This window comes from Corvus hawaiiensis, chromosome 8 (assembly GCF_020740725.1).
Source record: "Corvus hawaiiensis isolate bCorHaw1 chromosome 8, bCorHaw1.pri.cur, whole genome shotgun sequence".
Classification (NCBI taxonomy): Eukaryota; Metazoa; Chordata; class Aves; order Passeriformes; family Corvidae; genus Corvus; species Corvus hawaiiensis.
Window position 1 is genome coordinate 38,330,437 of NC_063220.1, and position 16,148 is coordinate 38,346,584.

Below are 16,148 nucleotides of genomic sequence, written 5' to 3' on the forward strand. Positions count from 1 at the left end.
GGGGGAGCGGGCGCGGTGCGGAGCGGTGCGGTGCGCACGGGGAGGCGCCGGCGGCGAGTGCGGCCGCGGGGCGGCACCGGGCGGCACCGGCGGGAGGGCCGGGGCGGGGCCTCCGCCGCGCCCGCCGCACCTGCGCGCCGGCACCGGGGCGGGGGAGCCGCCGGCACCGCACGGCACGGCCGCGGCACCGGCCCCCCTTCCGTTCCCATCCTGCACCCCCGTCCCTGACCCGTCCCCGTCCCGCGCCCCTCATCCTGCATCCCGCATCCCGCATCCCCTGCCACACCCCCATCCTGAAGTCCTCATCACGCACTCCTCGTCCTGCACTACTGTCCCTACCGCGTCTCCATCCTGCATTCCCCCCCCCACCCCTTTCCCGCATCCTTGGTCCCTACCCAGTCTCCATCCCACATCCAATGTCCTGCGTCCCTTGGTCCCTGCCACCTTCTCATCCTGCATCCCTGCCGCATCTCTGTCCTGCATCCCCCATCCTACATCCTTCATCCAGCATCCCTGGTCCCTGCTAGGTCCCCATCTGACATCCCCCATCCTGTATCCCCTGCCACGTCCCCATCCAGCACCAGTCATCCCACATCCCTCATTCGTACCATGTATCCACCCTGCATCCCCCATTCCTTCCACATCTCCAACCTGTATCCCCCATCCTGCATTCCCAGTCCCTACTGCACCCCTATCCTACAGCCCCTTGTCCCTGCCATATCCCCACCCTGCAATTACCATCCTCCAACCCCTCTCCCTGTGATGCCCACACTGCGGTCCCCATTCCTTGGCCATCCCAGCACAGCATGTTAGGGCTCCAGGGAAGACTCCCACCCCTATCCCAAGGTTTTGCTTTTGGATTTTTCCCTCTACTCAGAGGGGCGGGAAATCAGGATAGGCAACAAGTGACAACTCACCCCAGCTGCAGCTCCTTCACAGCTTCAGCCGGGGATACCACAGCACACATCCAGATTCTCTTCTCCCTGGCAGGACCCTCAGGATGGGAAGGAGAACTGCCAGCAAGCCCCACTGATGACAGGGAAAAGATGAGAATCCTTAATTCTGCCTGGGGAAGGAGGTGTGAAATGAATTTTGCTGTGCCAGGCTAGAGCAGTGGGATAAGCTGCTTACCAGCGAAATTCAACCAACTTCCAAAAGAATTGTCACTAAAACATGTTTACACAAGTAGGAAGAGGAGGAGTATGCTCCAATTGTCAAATATCCGTGTTTGCCTCAACTTCTTGGTGAGAGTCGTTAAAAACTCATGAGGCAGAAGCTTCCCAAGGTGCATCTCCCCCTTTCCTGGTGGCTGCGTGAGCAGCTCCCGGGTCTGTTCCAAAGAGATTTGCCAAGTACCTCTTCAGGCTGGCGGAAAGATGACAGCAACCGGTGTTAAGTGCTCTCAGCACCTCCCTGTGAGTGTGTGCTGGTGCTCTGCTCCCCAAGGGAACCATTTGGAAGGCGGCTTTCAGAGAGCACAAAGGCATTCCAGCTCCAAGGAAAAGGACACAAAAAGCCCAGTGGCTGTAACTGGGTACAAGCAAGGGCACCCTGTGAAAGCACAGATGATTTGACTGCCTGGCAGGCAGGCTTGAAAGCAGACAGGCAATTTGGTCTGGGAAACATAAACAGCAATACATTTGGGGGGAAAAAGAAAAGCAATCCCAATTCCTGAATGACTTCCACTGCTGTTGGTGCACGGCCACACTCCCAGCTCACTCTGGAGGGAGGAAGTGGGGTGAAGACCTCTTAGAAATGATCACTAGGACATGTGGGTTCTGCTCGAGCACCCCTACCCCTGGCTGAGACACTCTCCACCTCTAACACAGCATGATTCCATATCCATGGAAGCAACGAGGAATGGGCAGCAGCACCTGTTTTGTTACAAAACACCCAAGCACCAGCACCTTCCATTTTTCAAAGCGCTCATCCTAGGGCAAGTTGAAAGCCTGTGTCGCTATTTTTACCAAATGTGGAGATTTACAGGAAAAAACGACGTTGTCTTGAGATCTCGGAAGGATTCACAATGGAATCAAAGAGCTTGGTGCTGCTTTTAATGGAGAAACCACCTACAAGGCATATGTTTTTTGACATGCTCCGAAACGGTCACTGGAAAGAGCTCTAACCATCCATGCTTTCTTATTATCATAGTTATGTGCTGTGCTGGAAGTTTAATTACAGAAACTATCAATGCAACAGGAGATAAACACTTTGCTTTTGAAGGGAATTAATTTATTTGGAGATCTACATCACACAGGCACGCTGCTGGAGATCCAAGCAATGCCTGACCTCAATATCGTTAAATCGTGCTCCGGGAAAGCTCTCCTGGATTTTAAATACTTATTTTAAGAACAAACTTCCTTCTTCTGACAAAAAGCCACATTTAAACATTGGCGATGCCCCAAAAGCCCCAGTTCTAGTTGTTTTCTTGGAAAACCAGCAATCCACAGACATCACAGGCAACTTCATGACATTTTGGGGAAAGGAGGAGGAAGGACCCTGGCAACCCCCAGGTTGGGGGTTGCCCTCCCAAGGAGAAGGCAGGCAATACATGTGGGAAAAGCTGCAGGGAAATGCCATGGCTCCCATGCTTTGGAGGAGTCATGAGGCATCCCTATTTGGAGTTTCCAGGTTCCCATCCAAGATTCATGTCCTACAAAACACTTCATTGCGGGATCATGCACAGAGCAGACCCGCTACAGCCACCTCAGGAGAAGCACAGCTGCCCAGATGTCGCGTAGTAGCCAGAGGCGTCCGAGGAGAACCTCTGGGAGAGACGCACCGAGTCCAGCTGCACCTCCCCGAAGTGGAAGTTCTCGAAGACCTGAAAAGAAGAAGAAAAAAACCACTTGAAGGGCACCAGAGAAGTGGAGCCTGCAGCTGGCCCATGGCTCTCTGGAAGGAGCTGGCCCTGTCAAAAGCCTCTGCTCACAGATCTGTTTTGCCTTTAAATGAAACTGTTCTTTACGTTATCTTTCCCACTAAAGACTGCGCTTGAACTCTTTTTATCCACAGCAGCAGCTGCTCAAACCTCCCCTATTTCACTGCCTGTGTCACTGAGGGAGCGTGGGGAGGCTGTTCACTGCTCTGGAGGCACCACCCCCGGGTGGCTCTTGAGGTCGCAGGCTCTGCAGGAGCAAGGTTTGAGGCCAGGAGGTTTGCACCAATCCAGGCCACAGGACGCAGGACTTAACAGTTACAGCTCAGTCCTAATTCAAACTAGCAGGCTGGAAGCACAAGGCTCCTCATCCCAGCACTGACCCCGCTTTGTTCAACAAATCCGTCTTTGTTCGGCAAAGACTTGAGTGCAAATTAAGGAAAGCAAGCCAACTCCGGCGCCCGGGGGGGCGTGTCCCTGCCCATTAATCCAATCTACGAAGCAGACCAAAAAAATGACATCAGAATTTCTTACAAGAACTTATTGCTGGAAAAGCATCGTGTCCAAGCGTAAAGTGCTCCTCCCGTTCCATTAAGCAGCAGGAAATTGCTCTACCTGGGAACATCAGCTGTGCCTCAGGAAAAGCTGCTCGCTGGAGATGCTAATTTTGAAGCTCTGTTTAACCGGAGCGCTGAGAGTCACTGAGAACCTGAGCGGTGACTTCTCCCCACCTTGGAGATCTCCAAAATGTCCATTCCATCTGTCTCCTATTCAGTTTTCTATCTGTCCCTGCAGGCGCGGGCTTGAGACAGTCCCACAGCCCTTCCTGCCCTTACAGAAGGCATGAAGGAAAGCCAACACATTAATCCTCCTAGAGCCAATGGTGCATCAATTCCTCCATAGAGGGAATGACTGAAATCCCAAATACCTACTTAGCATCTGAAAGGCTGCACTTCACCTCCTCCAAAGAGGCATTTGGCTCTGCCTGGCACCGATTTGGGCACAACTGCTCTTTTGTTGGTTCTCCCAAGAGGATTCTATTTTGCAAATACCCTTTCTTCCAGAGGAGACCAGCTAGATTTCTTTCAGGACAATTCCTGGGTTTGCTGTCACTCCACAAAGGAGAAGTGCCATAGGGAAAGTGATTCCCTGCCTGTCTTGGGGCAGAGCAAGAGACCCCAGGGCAGCAGCGTGGCCTCAAGGGACACTGTGAGTGGTGGCTCCACAGGGTCACTGCCCTAATAAAGAGCAGCCTGCAGAAAAGGAGCTGTGCTAAGGAAGCATCTCATACCGGGAGAGGAGGAAAAGAAAGAAGAGAAATGACGACAGCCACACAAACTCCATTTCATACAATTAAAGATTTATACAATTAAAGATTAATTATGTTCCCAAAAGCCTGTGTTGTTCATGTTGGAGGACTTAGATAAAATGTCTCATTAATAAGAGATGGCAGTAAAAAGGGGTTGGTCACCTTTCTCTTTTTGTTTTGGTTGACCCCAGAAGGAAGCATGGTTTCCTCCTGTCCAGGTCTCCCTGCAGTGCTCTGCCACTGTGCCCACCCAGCCCAAGCCTTAACACCTGTCCCTGTCACAGAGGCTGTTGGCATTGGCATCCCTTTCCCTCATAGAGCAGTCTCCATCCAGGAAAAGCAGAAATCACCTCTCTCTTGACTCCTAGCAGAGGGAGTGGTAGGTGTGCTGGTACTCCAGGGTTTGAAGAGGACCCCCTCCAGTGCCTAAAGGGGCTCCAAGGGAGCTGGACAGGGACTTTGGACAAGGGCATGGAGTCATGGGACAAGGACTGCCGGAGCACAATTCAGATACTAGGAAGAAATTCCTCCCTGTGAGGTGGGGAGGCACTGGCACACGGTGCCCAGAGAAGCTGTGGCTGCCCTGTCCCTGGAAGTGTTCAAGGCCAGGTTAGACAGGACTTGAAGCACCCTGGTCTAAGGTGTCCCTGTCCATGGCAAGAGGGATGGAACAAGGTGGTCTTTAAGGTGGTCCCTTCCAACCCAAACCATTCCAGGATTCTATGAAGAAAACAAATGAAATGCTGGGATGTACCAGCGCTAGAAGTCAAACCTTTCCACAAAATAACCAAAGGAAGAGTCTTGTTTGTATTGTAGCTGCACACCACAACCTGTTTTTCTTACTGAACACATGTACTTCAAAGCAAAAATTACTTAATGAGACCAACCTTCCCCGAGCCCCTCTTGCCTCACACAGCCTCAGGCACATTAGAGCAGAAGGATGATTGGGAAGCCCCAGAAGGCATTGCCCAGGTCAAGGGCTGTCCATTTGTACACTGCTAGAAGTGCAGCAAAGCCCTTGTACCAAAGCACTTTGTATTCCCTTGGCTTTTATAAGATTCACCACCTCCCGTGTGTTCGAGCAGCTGTGTGTTTCCCAGGGAGGAACGCTGCTAGAACTATTGATTTTTGGTAATGTGGCTGTACTTTCTGAGAGTAAACATGCTACAGGATTTAGAGGACAACCACAGACACTTTTTTCTGCTCTGGTTTCAGGCCGGCTTCTCACTGATGCTCCTGTGCTCCCTGAGGCTTCCCACGACAGAAGCCACCGGACCAGGCACGGAGATCACTGCAAATCTTGAGACCTGCCTCGAGCGGTGTGGAGAGAGACCCCTCCAGCATCATCCTCCAAGACCTCTGAAACCCCAGGAATCCTCCAAGACCTCTGAAACACCAGGAATCCTCCAAGACCTCTGAAACACCAGGAGGTGGCTTCCCATCACTAAAGCATCCTGCACTCGGGTCCCTGGGGACTTGGGAAGAGATTGCAGAGAGCCAAGCCTCTGCTTTTGACTTTCACTTCTATTTATCTTGAGGAGAAGCCAAGTAGAGCCAAGAAAGATATTTTTAACTCCCCCCTCTCCCCAGCCACCACGGAAACGCTCTGGTTTTGGAGGAGGCCTGGAGCGCAGCTGATTAAATGCCTCCTGGAAAAGCATCTTAGCATTTTTTATTCTGCACCAGGAAAGAAGGTACCTGGAGGTTGTTGCCCTTCAGAAGGAACTGCTGATAACCTGAAGAATGGCTGACTCCCCTTCCTGTCCTTTCCTGCGGCTGCCAAGGGCCCAGCTTTCCCTGAAAAGGCTGCAGGGAACACGAGGAGACGAGGAGATGTGGATCAGGAGCAGCCAGGAAGGAGGCAGGGGAGGAGAAATGCAATCGCCCGCAGAGCCGTGTCATTTGATTGGAGTGGGACGCGAGGCTCAGCAAAAGCACAGTAATTCTATAAATCCAAACACGCCGAAAGATTTATGTCCTCGATGCCCAAGGAATAAATAAGAGGATGGAGGTTGGGAATTTTTTTTTAAGTATTATAAATGAGAATGAACCTGATGGAGGAAAAGGTCAGCTTAGAGAATCAACACCACCAATGCAGTGCAAGCTACTAACTCCCATCAAGGGAATAGCACTTAGAGGACTAAGTGCCCTCTGTCTCCCTGCTGCCTTCCCAAATTGAATTAGAATGGAATAAGGAAAGAGCATTGTTAACTTTTAACCCCAGACCCAGCACCTCCAAGCAAACGCTCCAGGGGTGTGCCCTGCCTTTCAAACCACAGCCAAATGCTCAGCGAGGATGCCTGCATCTCCCATGGGGACAGAGCAGGTGCCTGGAGAGTGGCAGCAGCAGCATCCCAGGATCTGCAGGGGATAGCACAGACTACAGCCACACTGCCCTCCCCAAAAGCCACGAGTTCCCAAGAGAAGGAGAACTGGATGATGGATAACCCATATTTCACAGGTCAGCCTGCAAACTACTGTGGGCCCAAGTGCTTCTCCCTCTCCTTCTCCCTTCCTGGGGACTGGGTCCAAGGACACGCCACTCAGGTAATGATGAAAGGCAGGCAGCCCTGTGGTAGCTCCCAGAAAGCAAGTTTTCCTCCACTTCTCCCCCCAAAGTCGTTTATCCTGAGCCAGGAAAAGACAGCAGCACAACTGTCATTTCTAAGACCCCATTTTCTCCCATTTAAGACAATTCCGTTCAGATGCTGGAAACCCTTCTTCCTTGAGGTCTGTTTCCCTCAATTACCCACAAATTACACAGCAGGTCTCCCTTGGGATGAGACAACCATTTTCTGAAGGAAGGTAACAGGCTGAAGACTTGTTTTGGGAGAGACGGAATCACACATCAAACCTCTCGCTCCTTGCAAACCTGAGCCAAAACTGCTCGTACAAACTTCAACCCCTAAACCACAACAACTTCCTTATCAAAGGCAGAGCAGCAGATCAAACCCAGGATGCCTCTTTTTCATTTTCTTCCCCTTTTTAAGCCGGTAAAGTAGGTTTTGCTGAGGCAAGGAGGAGGATGATTCCTCAATGAAGAAGTTAAAACAGGCGCCTAAACGATGTCGTGTTCCTGAGCGCGGGTGTTTGTCAAGCTGTCCTCCTCGGGGGGCTCGCTTCCAACAGACAGCCCTCCTGGAATGAGACAGCACCTCTGTGTTCCATCCTGGGAACAACAGCAATAAATCACAGCTAATCCACGTAAGAACAGCAGCGATGTGTTTCAGCTCCGGTTATGAAGAGCGGAGGTGCCAACACAAACTGGGGCTTTTAAATCACCTGTCACGGGCTCAACAAGCATGAGAAATATTAATGGATTCGGCTGGAGAAGCACTGGAGGAGGGAGGACAAAGTAAGTCCATGGAAAGGAAGGGAATCGGAGGCATTTAAAGCTTTCTTCACGTAATCTCTGGCTCGCATTCACGCTGCCTTGGCCTGGATTTTGCCGCTACCATCAGGATTATTGATCAGTTTTTAAAGCCTTCCGTCGTTTACGGTAGTCAGCCAAAAAAAAAGACCCATCCTGAATTAATAAAAAAGTCCACGCAGCTCTGCCGAGAGCCCTGGAAATGCCGAGGGAGAAACAACTCACTGCAATGCCTTGCAATTAAAAATTCCCACCAAAGAGCAGCGATACCATGGGATAAAACAGATGTGCGCACACACACACACACACACACACCTCCCTTGACTGTGGGGAGTTCTGCTGTGAACTCCAGCCACAGAAAGCAGTGCCTTCGGGCCGGGCTATTATAGATCAACAGCACAAAAGTGTCCCCAGTGACTCAGCGCTGCGGGCGAGCAGCGCCATGTAATGCCATTAGCCTGTGACAATCTGCCTCACAAACCCGGCTGCCCTTGGCAGGGAGCTGAGGGAGGGTCCTGTTTTCCATACCTGGAATGAACACAGAAATTACCAACTTCTGAAAGGCAGGGAGGAAGAAGCTCGTAGCTCCAAGAGCCTACGGCTGTGGATGAGCTCACTGTCATTCCTGCTGCGTGGTCCATGCTCAAGATGGGATGCCAGCAATCCCTCCTCTATTGTTTCTCCTGGGTGGAAGATGTTTATCCACCCCAAGATCCCATCCAGGAAGGGTGGGAACAGGCTGAGCACCACCGGGCTCTGCCTCCATGGTAAAGCACGTGCAGGAGGATAACTCAGACAGACAACCCAGTGCTGAGAATCAGGTCCGACAGCAGCGCATGGAGAGCTCCAACCAGGAGATTAAACGGAGGCTTCGGAGGAGCTGGAGGCTTTACAGCTTCATCTGCTCTGCACAAAGTGACAACACTCACCAGCTCGCCCGCCGGCAGCACAACCCCAGCGTGTCCCGATCGGGAGCAGTGGTAAATGAGGGAACAGGCTCGGAAAGCCAAGAGATTTCCGCTGGAAATCAGCATGTTACGGTGCTGTTATTCCCTTCAGGGAAGGGGAGGGACAAACAAAATCCCAGGCACCCGCTGACAAGCATGGAGAAAAATTAAGCAGCGTTTCTGAAGAGGTGCCTCAACACGGAGCAACAAAACCTGTTTGCAGACTTTCTGCACTCTCCCCTGGATATTTTTCCATCTCATAAGGGATGACATATTTGAATTAAAGCTTGTGTAACACGTCCACAGCTTGGGATGGAAAACACTGGAGAAGAGCAGAGAACAATCACCCTTCCAGATCAACTGGCCAAAGCACAACTGCAGTTCCCATACCAGACACAGCAGGAAGGCACTGACTCCTCAGCAAACTGCTGGATTACTGATACCAGCACCAGGCAAAAAGGACTTATGGAAGAAATGGCAAAAACGTGGAAAGATTAAAAATCTTCAAAAATTAAATTTTGAAATGTGAAAGTAACACTCAGAAACACTGATGGACTCTAAGAGAGTCCACTGAACTCTAGCAAACTCTGTCCATCTGAGTTCTTCTGATTAACCTCCTTTGCTGCACAAACCACAGCCTCCAATCCTGCTTTTGGGATTCCACCTACTTGCTTAACACACCTCAGTCCTGCAGCCTCCCACACACACCTGCCAGGACCTCTCCAGAAGGCTGTTATCTCCACAGCTGCCATAGTTCCCAGGTTGCAGTAGGTGCTGGCAGAGCTCCTTCTTCCTCATCCCAAAGAATTCACCAAACCCCTTCCTAGCCATGCCCCAACCTCCCCCAAACTGTGACAGACAAACCCAAAACCAAAGCCCCTGGTGCCTCCCAGAAGATGAGACACAACTGGGCAAAGTGTCTAGATCTGAGGAGTTTGTTCAATGAATAGATTCTTTTTCCTTCCATTTTTGACTTTCAAAATACATTTTCTGAAACAATTTGGTGCCAAAAGAAGAAATACCTGATTCCCGTATTATTCACCCTGGACACCACTCCGCCAATGATTATCTGTCAGAGGTTTAATTGTGCTTGGAAGCTTGCCAGGAATAATGCATGAGAAGCATAGGAAAAGCAGGTAGGCAGGCACTCATCCAGAGAGGCGGCTCTTCCCAGCGTTCCCAACTCCTCTCCAAATTAGCAATTGCTTCCTTTCCACGGCTTTTAAAAGGATGGCTGGCTGGGCATCCAACATTTTCCAAGACCGCTGAGGTGTTACAGGATAAAGACATCGCGCAGAGTCACAAGGGTGGAAGATGGGTAGGAAGGACAGGGAGGGCGGTTGTCACCTGGGCTGTCACCACCAGCACCAGCCACAAGGCTGCAGATGGTTTTGTTCTGCAAGTGTGCAGCTGGCTCTGGAGTGTCTCTCCATCCCCAATATAGCATCCAGCCCTTCCACAGCCCTTCCCCTCTTCTTTTCTTCCAGCCTCTGGCAGATTTAAAAGGCAGCAGCAGAGACCTTTTCACCTCATCTCCCTCAGGAAGAATAAAGCAGGCAGACTTCAGGAGGGAGAAAATCTTGTGTCATAAAAGTCCCAGTGGCCTCTCTCTTGGGAGATACCCAAGTCAGGGCTCTCTCCTCTATGACACAGGAAAATCCCTTACAATTAAACCACTGGTGCAGTCCCTTGGAAACAACATAACCATCTCTCTCTGGCAAAGTACCACCAACGTAAGAAACAGCAGCAAGTTCATGGAGAAAGATCCAAGGTGTGTGATGGGAGGTTTCCTTTTGATATTTTTATTTCCTGAGCCAAAGTAAATGCCAAGCAGCTCTTGGTACGTTCACAGATGCCATCTCATGGGTGTTCTGCACACATTCCATGTAGGAATCATGAAGTGACAAGCTGAAGAAAGGACCAGCGAAGGTCATCAGCTCCACCATCCTCCCCTCCTCCAAGGCAGGAGGAGCTTGGTGGTGGCAGATCCTGGACTAACATCTCTGCTTCCTCAAAACAATCAGGACCCCCTTTTCCCAGCTCCTCTAGAGCAGTGCTTCCTTACCCTCCCCTTTACAAAGATTTTCCTAATCCCTTGCTGCAATTAAAGCCTATTATTTATCACTTTATCATCCACTACTGGCAAAAGCATTCCCATGCTTCAAGAGTTTTTCCTATGTGCTGCCCTCTTTCCCTTTATTACCCTCAAAACAACTCTTTCAGCCCCAGCTTGCAGACATTTTCTACCCCTCCAATTACCTTATTGTTATCCCCTGGGCTCTTTGCACCCATCCACGGTACCCAAAACTGGACAAATCCTTCAGCTAAGCATAGTCAGAGGTTTACTTTGAAGACATTTGCCTCTTTTTTTTTTTGTTTCCACAGACTGACTCAGTCTGGAGCAGACCCCATAAGCCAAACCCTGGCCTGTGGGGCTGGTATTGAGGCACTTCTCCATCCTACAGCGGTGCCACTGCTCCCCTCCTGGACCTGTCCTTGTTCGCAGCTGCCCATTTGTTTCTGCCTGATTTCTCAACACTGTTTGGAGCTCTGTTCCCTCCTACTCACATGGGCAATATTCCTGCCTCTCCCCAGCTGGGTGTCACCTGCAGACCTAAGAGTGTACTTCATGCTGCCCCTAACACCCTCCTGACCTCCACGGGTGGGACGAGTACGGCGTTTCCAGCTCTGTGAATATGGAAGCAGCTGATCCTTCTCTGACAGCTGCCATGTGAAACCTCAGCTCTTCATAGAACTGGAGCAAAGCCACCCCAGCTGCCAGAGGGTGATGCAGCAGTGGGGAGGGTGGCATTCAGCAATGGTCTACATTAATCTGTCAGGCCGGATGTTTTTTCAAATAGAACTGTTCAGGGCTGGGTGCAGGCCTTTGTCCAGCTGAGATGCCTTCCCTGCAGGATCCCCCCCTCCACAAGCCAAATCTAGTGGTGCTCCTGCCACTGCCACGCTGCAAAATCTTCGCTTTAGCTCACAGTTTCAGGTCCGTTCCCCCCATCAAAAATCCATGAAAATTCATGCGCTTCAGGAAATCAAACCCCAGTTGCTATGGTGAAAGGCATTCTGCAAACTAAGATATACAAGTGGGACATTTGGAGGTTAACAGATTTTTGCACGTCTTTCAGACAAGAATAAAAACCCTTTCAGCAAATTAAAGGACCCGATAAGATCCCAGACCTACACCTCAAACGTGAGGGACTTACAGAACAACTTAAGGAAACTAATAATCAAAAACTGCATTTCTCCCCAGAAGCCTCATCCCCATGGCTCCTACGACAGCAAATGCAGCAACAGTTTCTAAGAGCTGGGCTTTGGCTCTGCTGCAGAGACAGCAGGAGGCTTGAGATGCATCCGGGAATACCAGGACAAGGAGCTGCCATCACTGTAACCTCCCACTACGCCCACCGAACCACCAAGAGGAGGAGTCTAGCTACAGAGCCAGTAAATTAATTCAGACAGACCCGGAAAATTATCCAGCAGAAGGGTCATGGCACCTTTGGGATGAACTGCCTACTTTTGCTAATCAGTGAGCTGGGGTTTTTTTGCATTTAATGTCCTGGGTTCCTGCCTTCTATTAAGGCGCCGCTGTAATTCAACCCCTGCCAGCTCCACGGAGAAAAATTGTCTTCTTAAGATCAAAGAGGTGATGCTGCCCGGGCTGGCTGCTGGCACAACAGGGATCTCCGGGAAGTGAGGAGGTGGGATGATCACCGGGTGGGAGGCACAGGCACCCACAGAACCTCCAAAAGGCTCAGCTGCTGGGCTGGGTGGGACTGCAGCGGTGCAGGGGCAAGAGGATTCAGAAACTCTCAATAAACCCTCTTCCAGCACTCACAGTTCCTGCTAAAATTAGTCAGAGGGGTGTGGAGCACCTCTGAGAGGAAAAAGAAGGCTTCTCCTTGTCTTGGTAAGGTCACCAAAGAGATCTCTGTCACGCAAAGGTAGCACAAACCTTCTGCACTGCGTTCTCGTCAGTGCAGTGGCTCAGCCTTCCCCCAAAACCTCCAACACTGCCTCCAAGGCCTGAAATCTCCAACAAAGATATTTTCCCTCCTTTGTCTACACTGATTTTTCAAATGCCACTTCAGATTCCTGTTTCATCAAATGCAAATAATGTGAATATGGCTTTTCCCCCTGAAGAATGTAATTCGCAGGAAAGCATTTTCACAGCAACCCCAATTTAATCTCCTTTTCTTCCCCATGATTATACAAACTGATCTCCAGTCTCATCTGCTCAACTGTCACATCCTCCCACCCCACTGTTGCTCTAATTGCACACTGCTGAGCCCCCTCGATTGTTCCGGTACCTCTTGGTAATGGCAGGATCAGAGCTGAAGGCAGGAATTCTCCCCTCTGCAAAGTGGCATTGCAGCCTTTCATTTCTGCTTTTGATTCTTCCGTAAAAACGAGGTGAGGAAAGCACTGGCTTATTTCTGAGATACTGATGTTGCACCACAACCTCTTACTCAGTCTCTTCTCACCCCAGTGGATTTTTTGTTTGGTATTTTTAACTCTAAACTTTCCAAGCAGCCACCTCCTGCTAGGTATTTGTTCCAGTTGTCAGTCCTACTTTGGATTGACATCTTTACCACCTCGCTGAGGATAACAAGACGTTCTTACCCTTTCTGAACACCAGGCAGTCTTGATCCTCACCTAACGCTGGTTCTTTGGCTCTTTGATTTCACCTCAGCTTAGAAATCCATCAGGAAAAGACTCAGCCTCCTTAAATCCACAAACAAAAATTACACAAAAGGCCTGGGTTCCAAAGGCTGCAGAACACGAGACACACTCCTCATCTGCAAGTGGAGCTGGCTTGCACAGGGGCAGATGTTCATTTGTTTAGAGCTTGGTGGGCTTGGGGTATTTTGAGGGGTCAGGGGTTTATCCAGGCCAAGGCTTTTCTTTTCCATTGCATCTCTGTCTGTGGCATTTGATCAAATGTTTTAAACTGAACTACTGCATGCCACAGCCACGGCACTGTCTCACCCAGCAGGACAGACACAGTGACAGGGAACACCACCAGATTCCTTTGCTCCGATCGGCTCTCCAGTGTATCAGCCAGTAAAGGCTCTTCCCCCCTGCTCCCAGTGAAAGCAGATATAGTGCCATAATTCAATACGCTTATGCAGGCCTCAAAATAGAAGGAGCCTCATCAAATTTTGCATTATCTGACCTAGAAGCCCTCTCTGGGCACTCCTGCAGCCCCACTGCTGGACCAGGGCAGGGCAGCATGTGTCACCACCTCGGCTGATCCCATTCCCAGTCTTCCATCCCAGCTTAAAGTCTCCCCTAATGCCCTAAGACATAAGATGTGCAGCTTTCTGCTGCTGTACCTCAGTAGCTGTTCCCTCAATATTTAATCTTGTAAGCTGTTAATGCACGGATCTGTGCTAAGCGGCAGGGTTCCGTTTTTTCTGTGCTCAAAATGTGCTTCCTTCTTGTTTGAATGCAGCAAAGGCCATTCTTTTACTTCTCAGACCTCAATCAAGCCAAAATTCATTCCACTTTGACCAAACAAGAGTCCAGGTGGTTTTCTTCCTTTCCCTTAAACGTGCAACAGAAATCTCTGGCTAGGCAGCCCCTTTGCATTTCTTTTCATTTTTATTTATTCACGGTAGCCTTAGTTGGTTTTTTTCACTAAACAAAAATAAACAAAAGCCCGGAGGCAGCACAGCCTCGTCTCCGGAGACGCCAGCAGCTGCCCCGGCTGCCTCTGTGCCAGCGCTGTGCCAGCTGCGGCGCAGGGCACGCGGCCACCGCCAGGACACGGCGGGAGGCAGGGCAGGGGCTGCCAACCCAGCATCTCCCCGAGGCCCAGCCCTGCCTGAGCTGCCGGGGTCTTTCAGCCAGGAATTGCCGCCTCCTCCCCACTCTCTGAGAGATGAGACGCTTTGCTCCTGCCTGGAGCACGACTTCGGTATGTGACTAGGATGTTCAAAGCCAGCCCAGTAGGAACATGCATCGCTCTGTATGAAGTGGTCCATGAAGCATGCCCAGCTTTTTGGGACTAGACTAGAGAAGCGCAACGCCAAGGCTTTGTTGGACATAAATCTATTGGGTCACACAGCCCCTTGGGCTCTCAGCTCCACCTATGCCAGGAAGCCCTTTTTGAGGGATATTCTTCAAGACAGAAGTAATTTAAACTCCCGAACACAACTCAACCTACAGGATCTATTTTCTGAGCAGTGTGGGAAGGTACCGGCCTGCACAACCATTTATTAGCACAAATAGGAGCGTATGTTTAACTCTGCGGAACGGGTAGAACAAAGGATTATTAAATAAAATTCCGATTAGTTCAGCTGAAAGCAAAATACCAGCTGGAGCCTGGGGTAGCGCAGGCATGTTATCAGCAAACATGTGCTGCCAGCGCATCTGCACACACACACACACACACACCACCCCCCTGCCCTGACCACGGGGAGCCTCAGCCTGGAACAGCAGAGCCACGGCACTTCCATCGTGCTCCGTGCTCTGACAGCTCCGGTCCTGCCCTGAGCCTTTGGCTCTACAGGGCTGCACAACGGGAATGAGAGTGATGAAACCTGAGTTTTCCCACTTACCCTCCTACCAGCAGCCATGCTTTGTTAGCGTTCCAAGTGGGAACACAGCCACTCAGCACAGCTATCACAGAGTCCCACCGCCTGGAATCACATGCGGGGCACATGGCTCTCCCTCCCACCAGCCTGCCTAACTGCAGCCATATTCATTAACAGCCCGTCGTTTAGATCCTGGTGCAAAAGTTAATGAAGCCACTTTGCGAGAGGGCAGCCTCCCCGGCACAAGATAAATAATGGAATCATGGATATAAAAGCAGGCTGGGAGGGAACTGGCGCATCCCTGCAAGGTCATGCTGGAATGCATCAGTGGCTCACTGAGGCTGGGCTCCTCCGGTAAGAAGCCTGGAGCTATTTATGACTCATGTAATTAATTAATGCCAACGGGCGTTCTGCTGCAGGCACGTGGGAGACCAAAGGGAAATACGAAGCGGGCAGGTTAGGAAATGTAGTGGAGGTGGGAGAGAAGGATGACATTTCTTGTGGCAAGACATGCTTTGAAGTAATTACCAGCAGTCCAAACAGCCAGCAGCTCTTTCGGCTACGTCAGTACAAAATCAATTAGGAGCTTTAAAAATGCATCGGGCTCATATTTCCGAGAGCATCAAGAATAAGAAGTAGCCTCGGAAGGAGAGCAGTTGCATTTCCAAGCACCACAAGACCCTTCCCCAGATCCTCAGACCCCACAAATGGTGTGACCAGCAGAGGGAGCACCGTTAATACCTTCTCAATCACGAACGGTTTGGGATGAGAGCACTGAGGAAGACCCACAGTTTGATTTTATGCGTCTCTAAAGCCTAAGGACAAGCTTAGCAGAAGCAGAATAAAGGAGCGAAGGCGAACACTGCGAAAGCAGAGTCCTGCAGACGCTCAGGGCTCCTGACACACACCACCCCCTTCCAGAGCCGGCTCTCCCAACACTGGGAGCTATCCAAACCTGCAGATCACGTTAAGAAAAGGACCAAGGCTGTGGCTTCCCTGCTTCAGCTTGCAATACTGCAGTCTCACACTGCACACTCAACATGTGGCGACGCTGAGTCATGACACCCATACTCGCACAGACCGTTTGAGGACA

General features: G+C 50.7%; 1 protein-coding gene across 8 annotated transcripts in view; it reads right to left on the reverse strand.

The window, feature by feature from the left end:
• Window positions 1–2,032: 2,032 nt before the first annotated feature.
• The window catches only part of ASCC1 (activating signal cointegrator 1 complex subunit 1), a 35,464-nt gene continuing 21,348 nt past the window's right edge, over window positions 2,033–16,148 (reverse strand). For 6 of the 8 annotated variants that reach the window (XM_048311797.1, XM_048311803.1, XM_048311804.1 and 3 more), the window contains exons 10-11: window positions 5,886–5,993; window positions 2,033–2,824 (exon numbers count right to left, since the gene is read on the reverse strand). In XM_048311797.1, coding sequence (XP_048167754.1) covers window positions 2,708–2,824; window positions 5,886–5,993 — 225 coding nt within the window. In that variant the 3' untranslated portion in view covers window positions 2,033–2,707. The remainder of the gene's footprint in view (window positions 2,825–5,885; window positions 5,994–16,148) is intronic. The other 2 variants (XM_048311801.1, XM_048311802.1) reach the window with 1 other exon arrangement.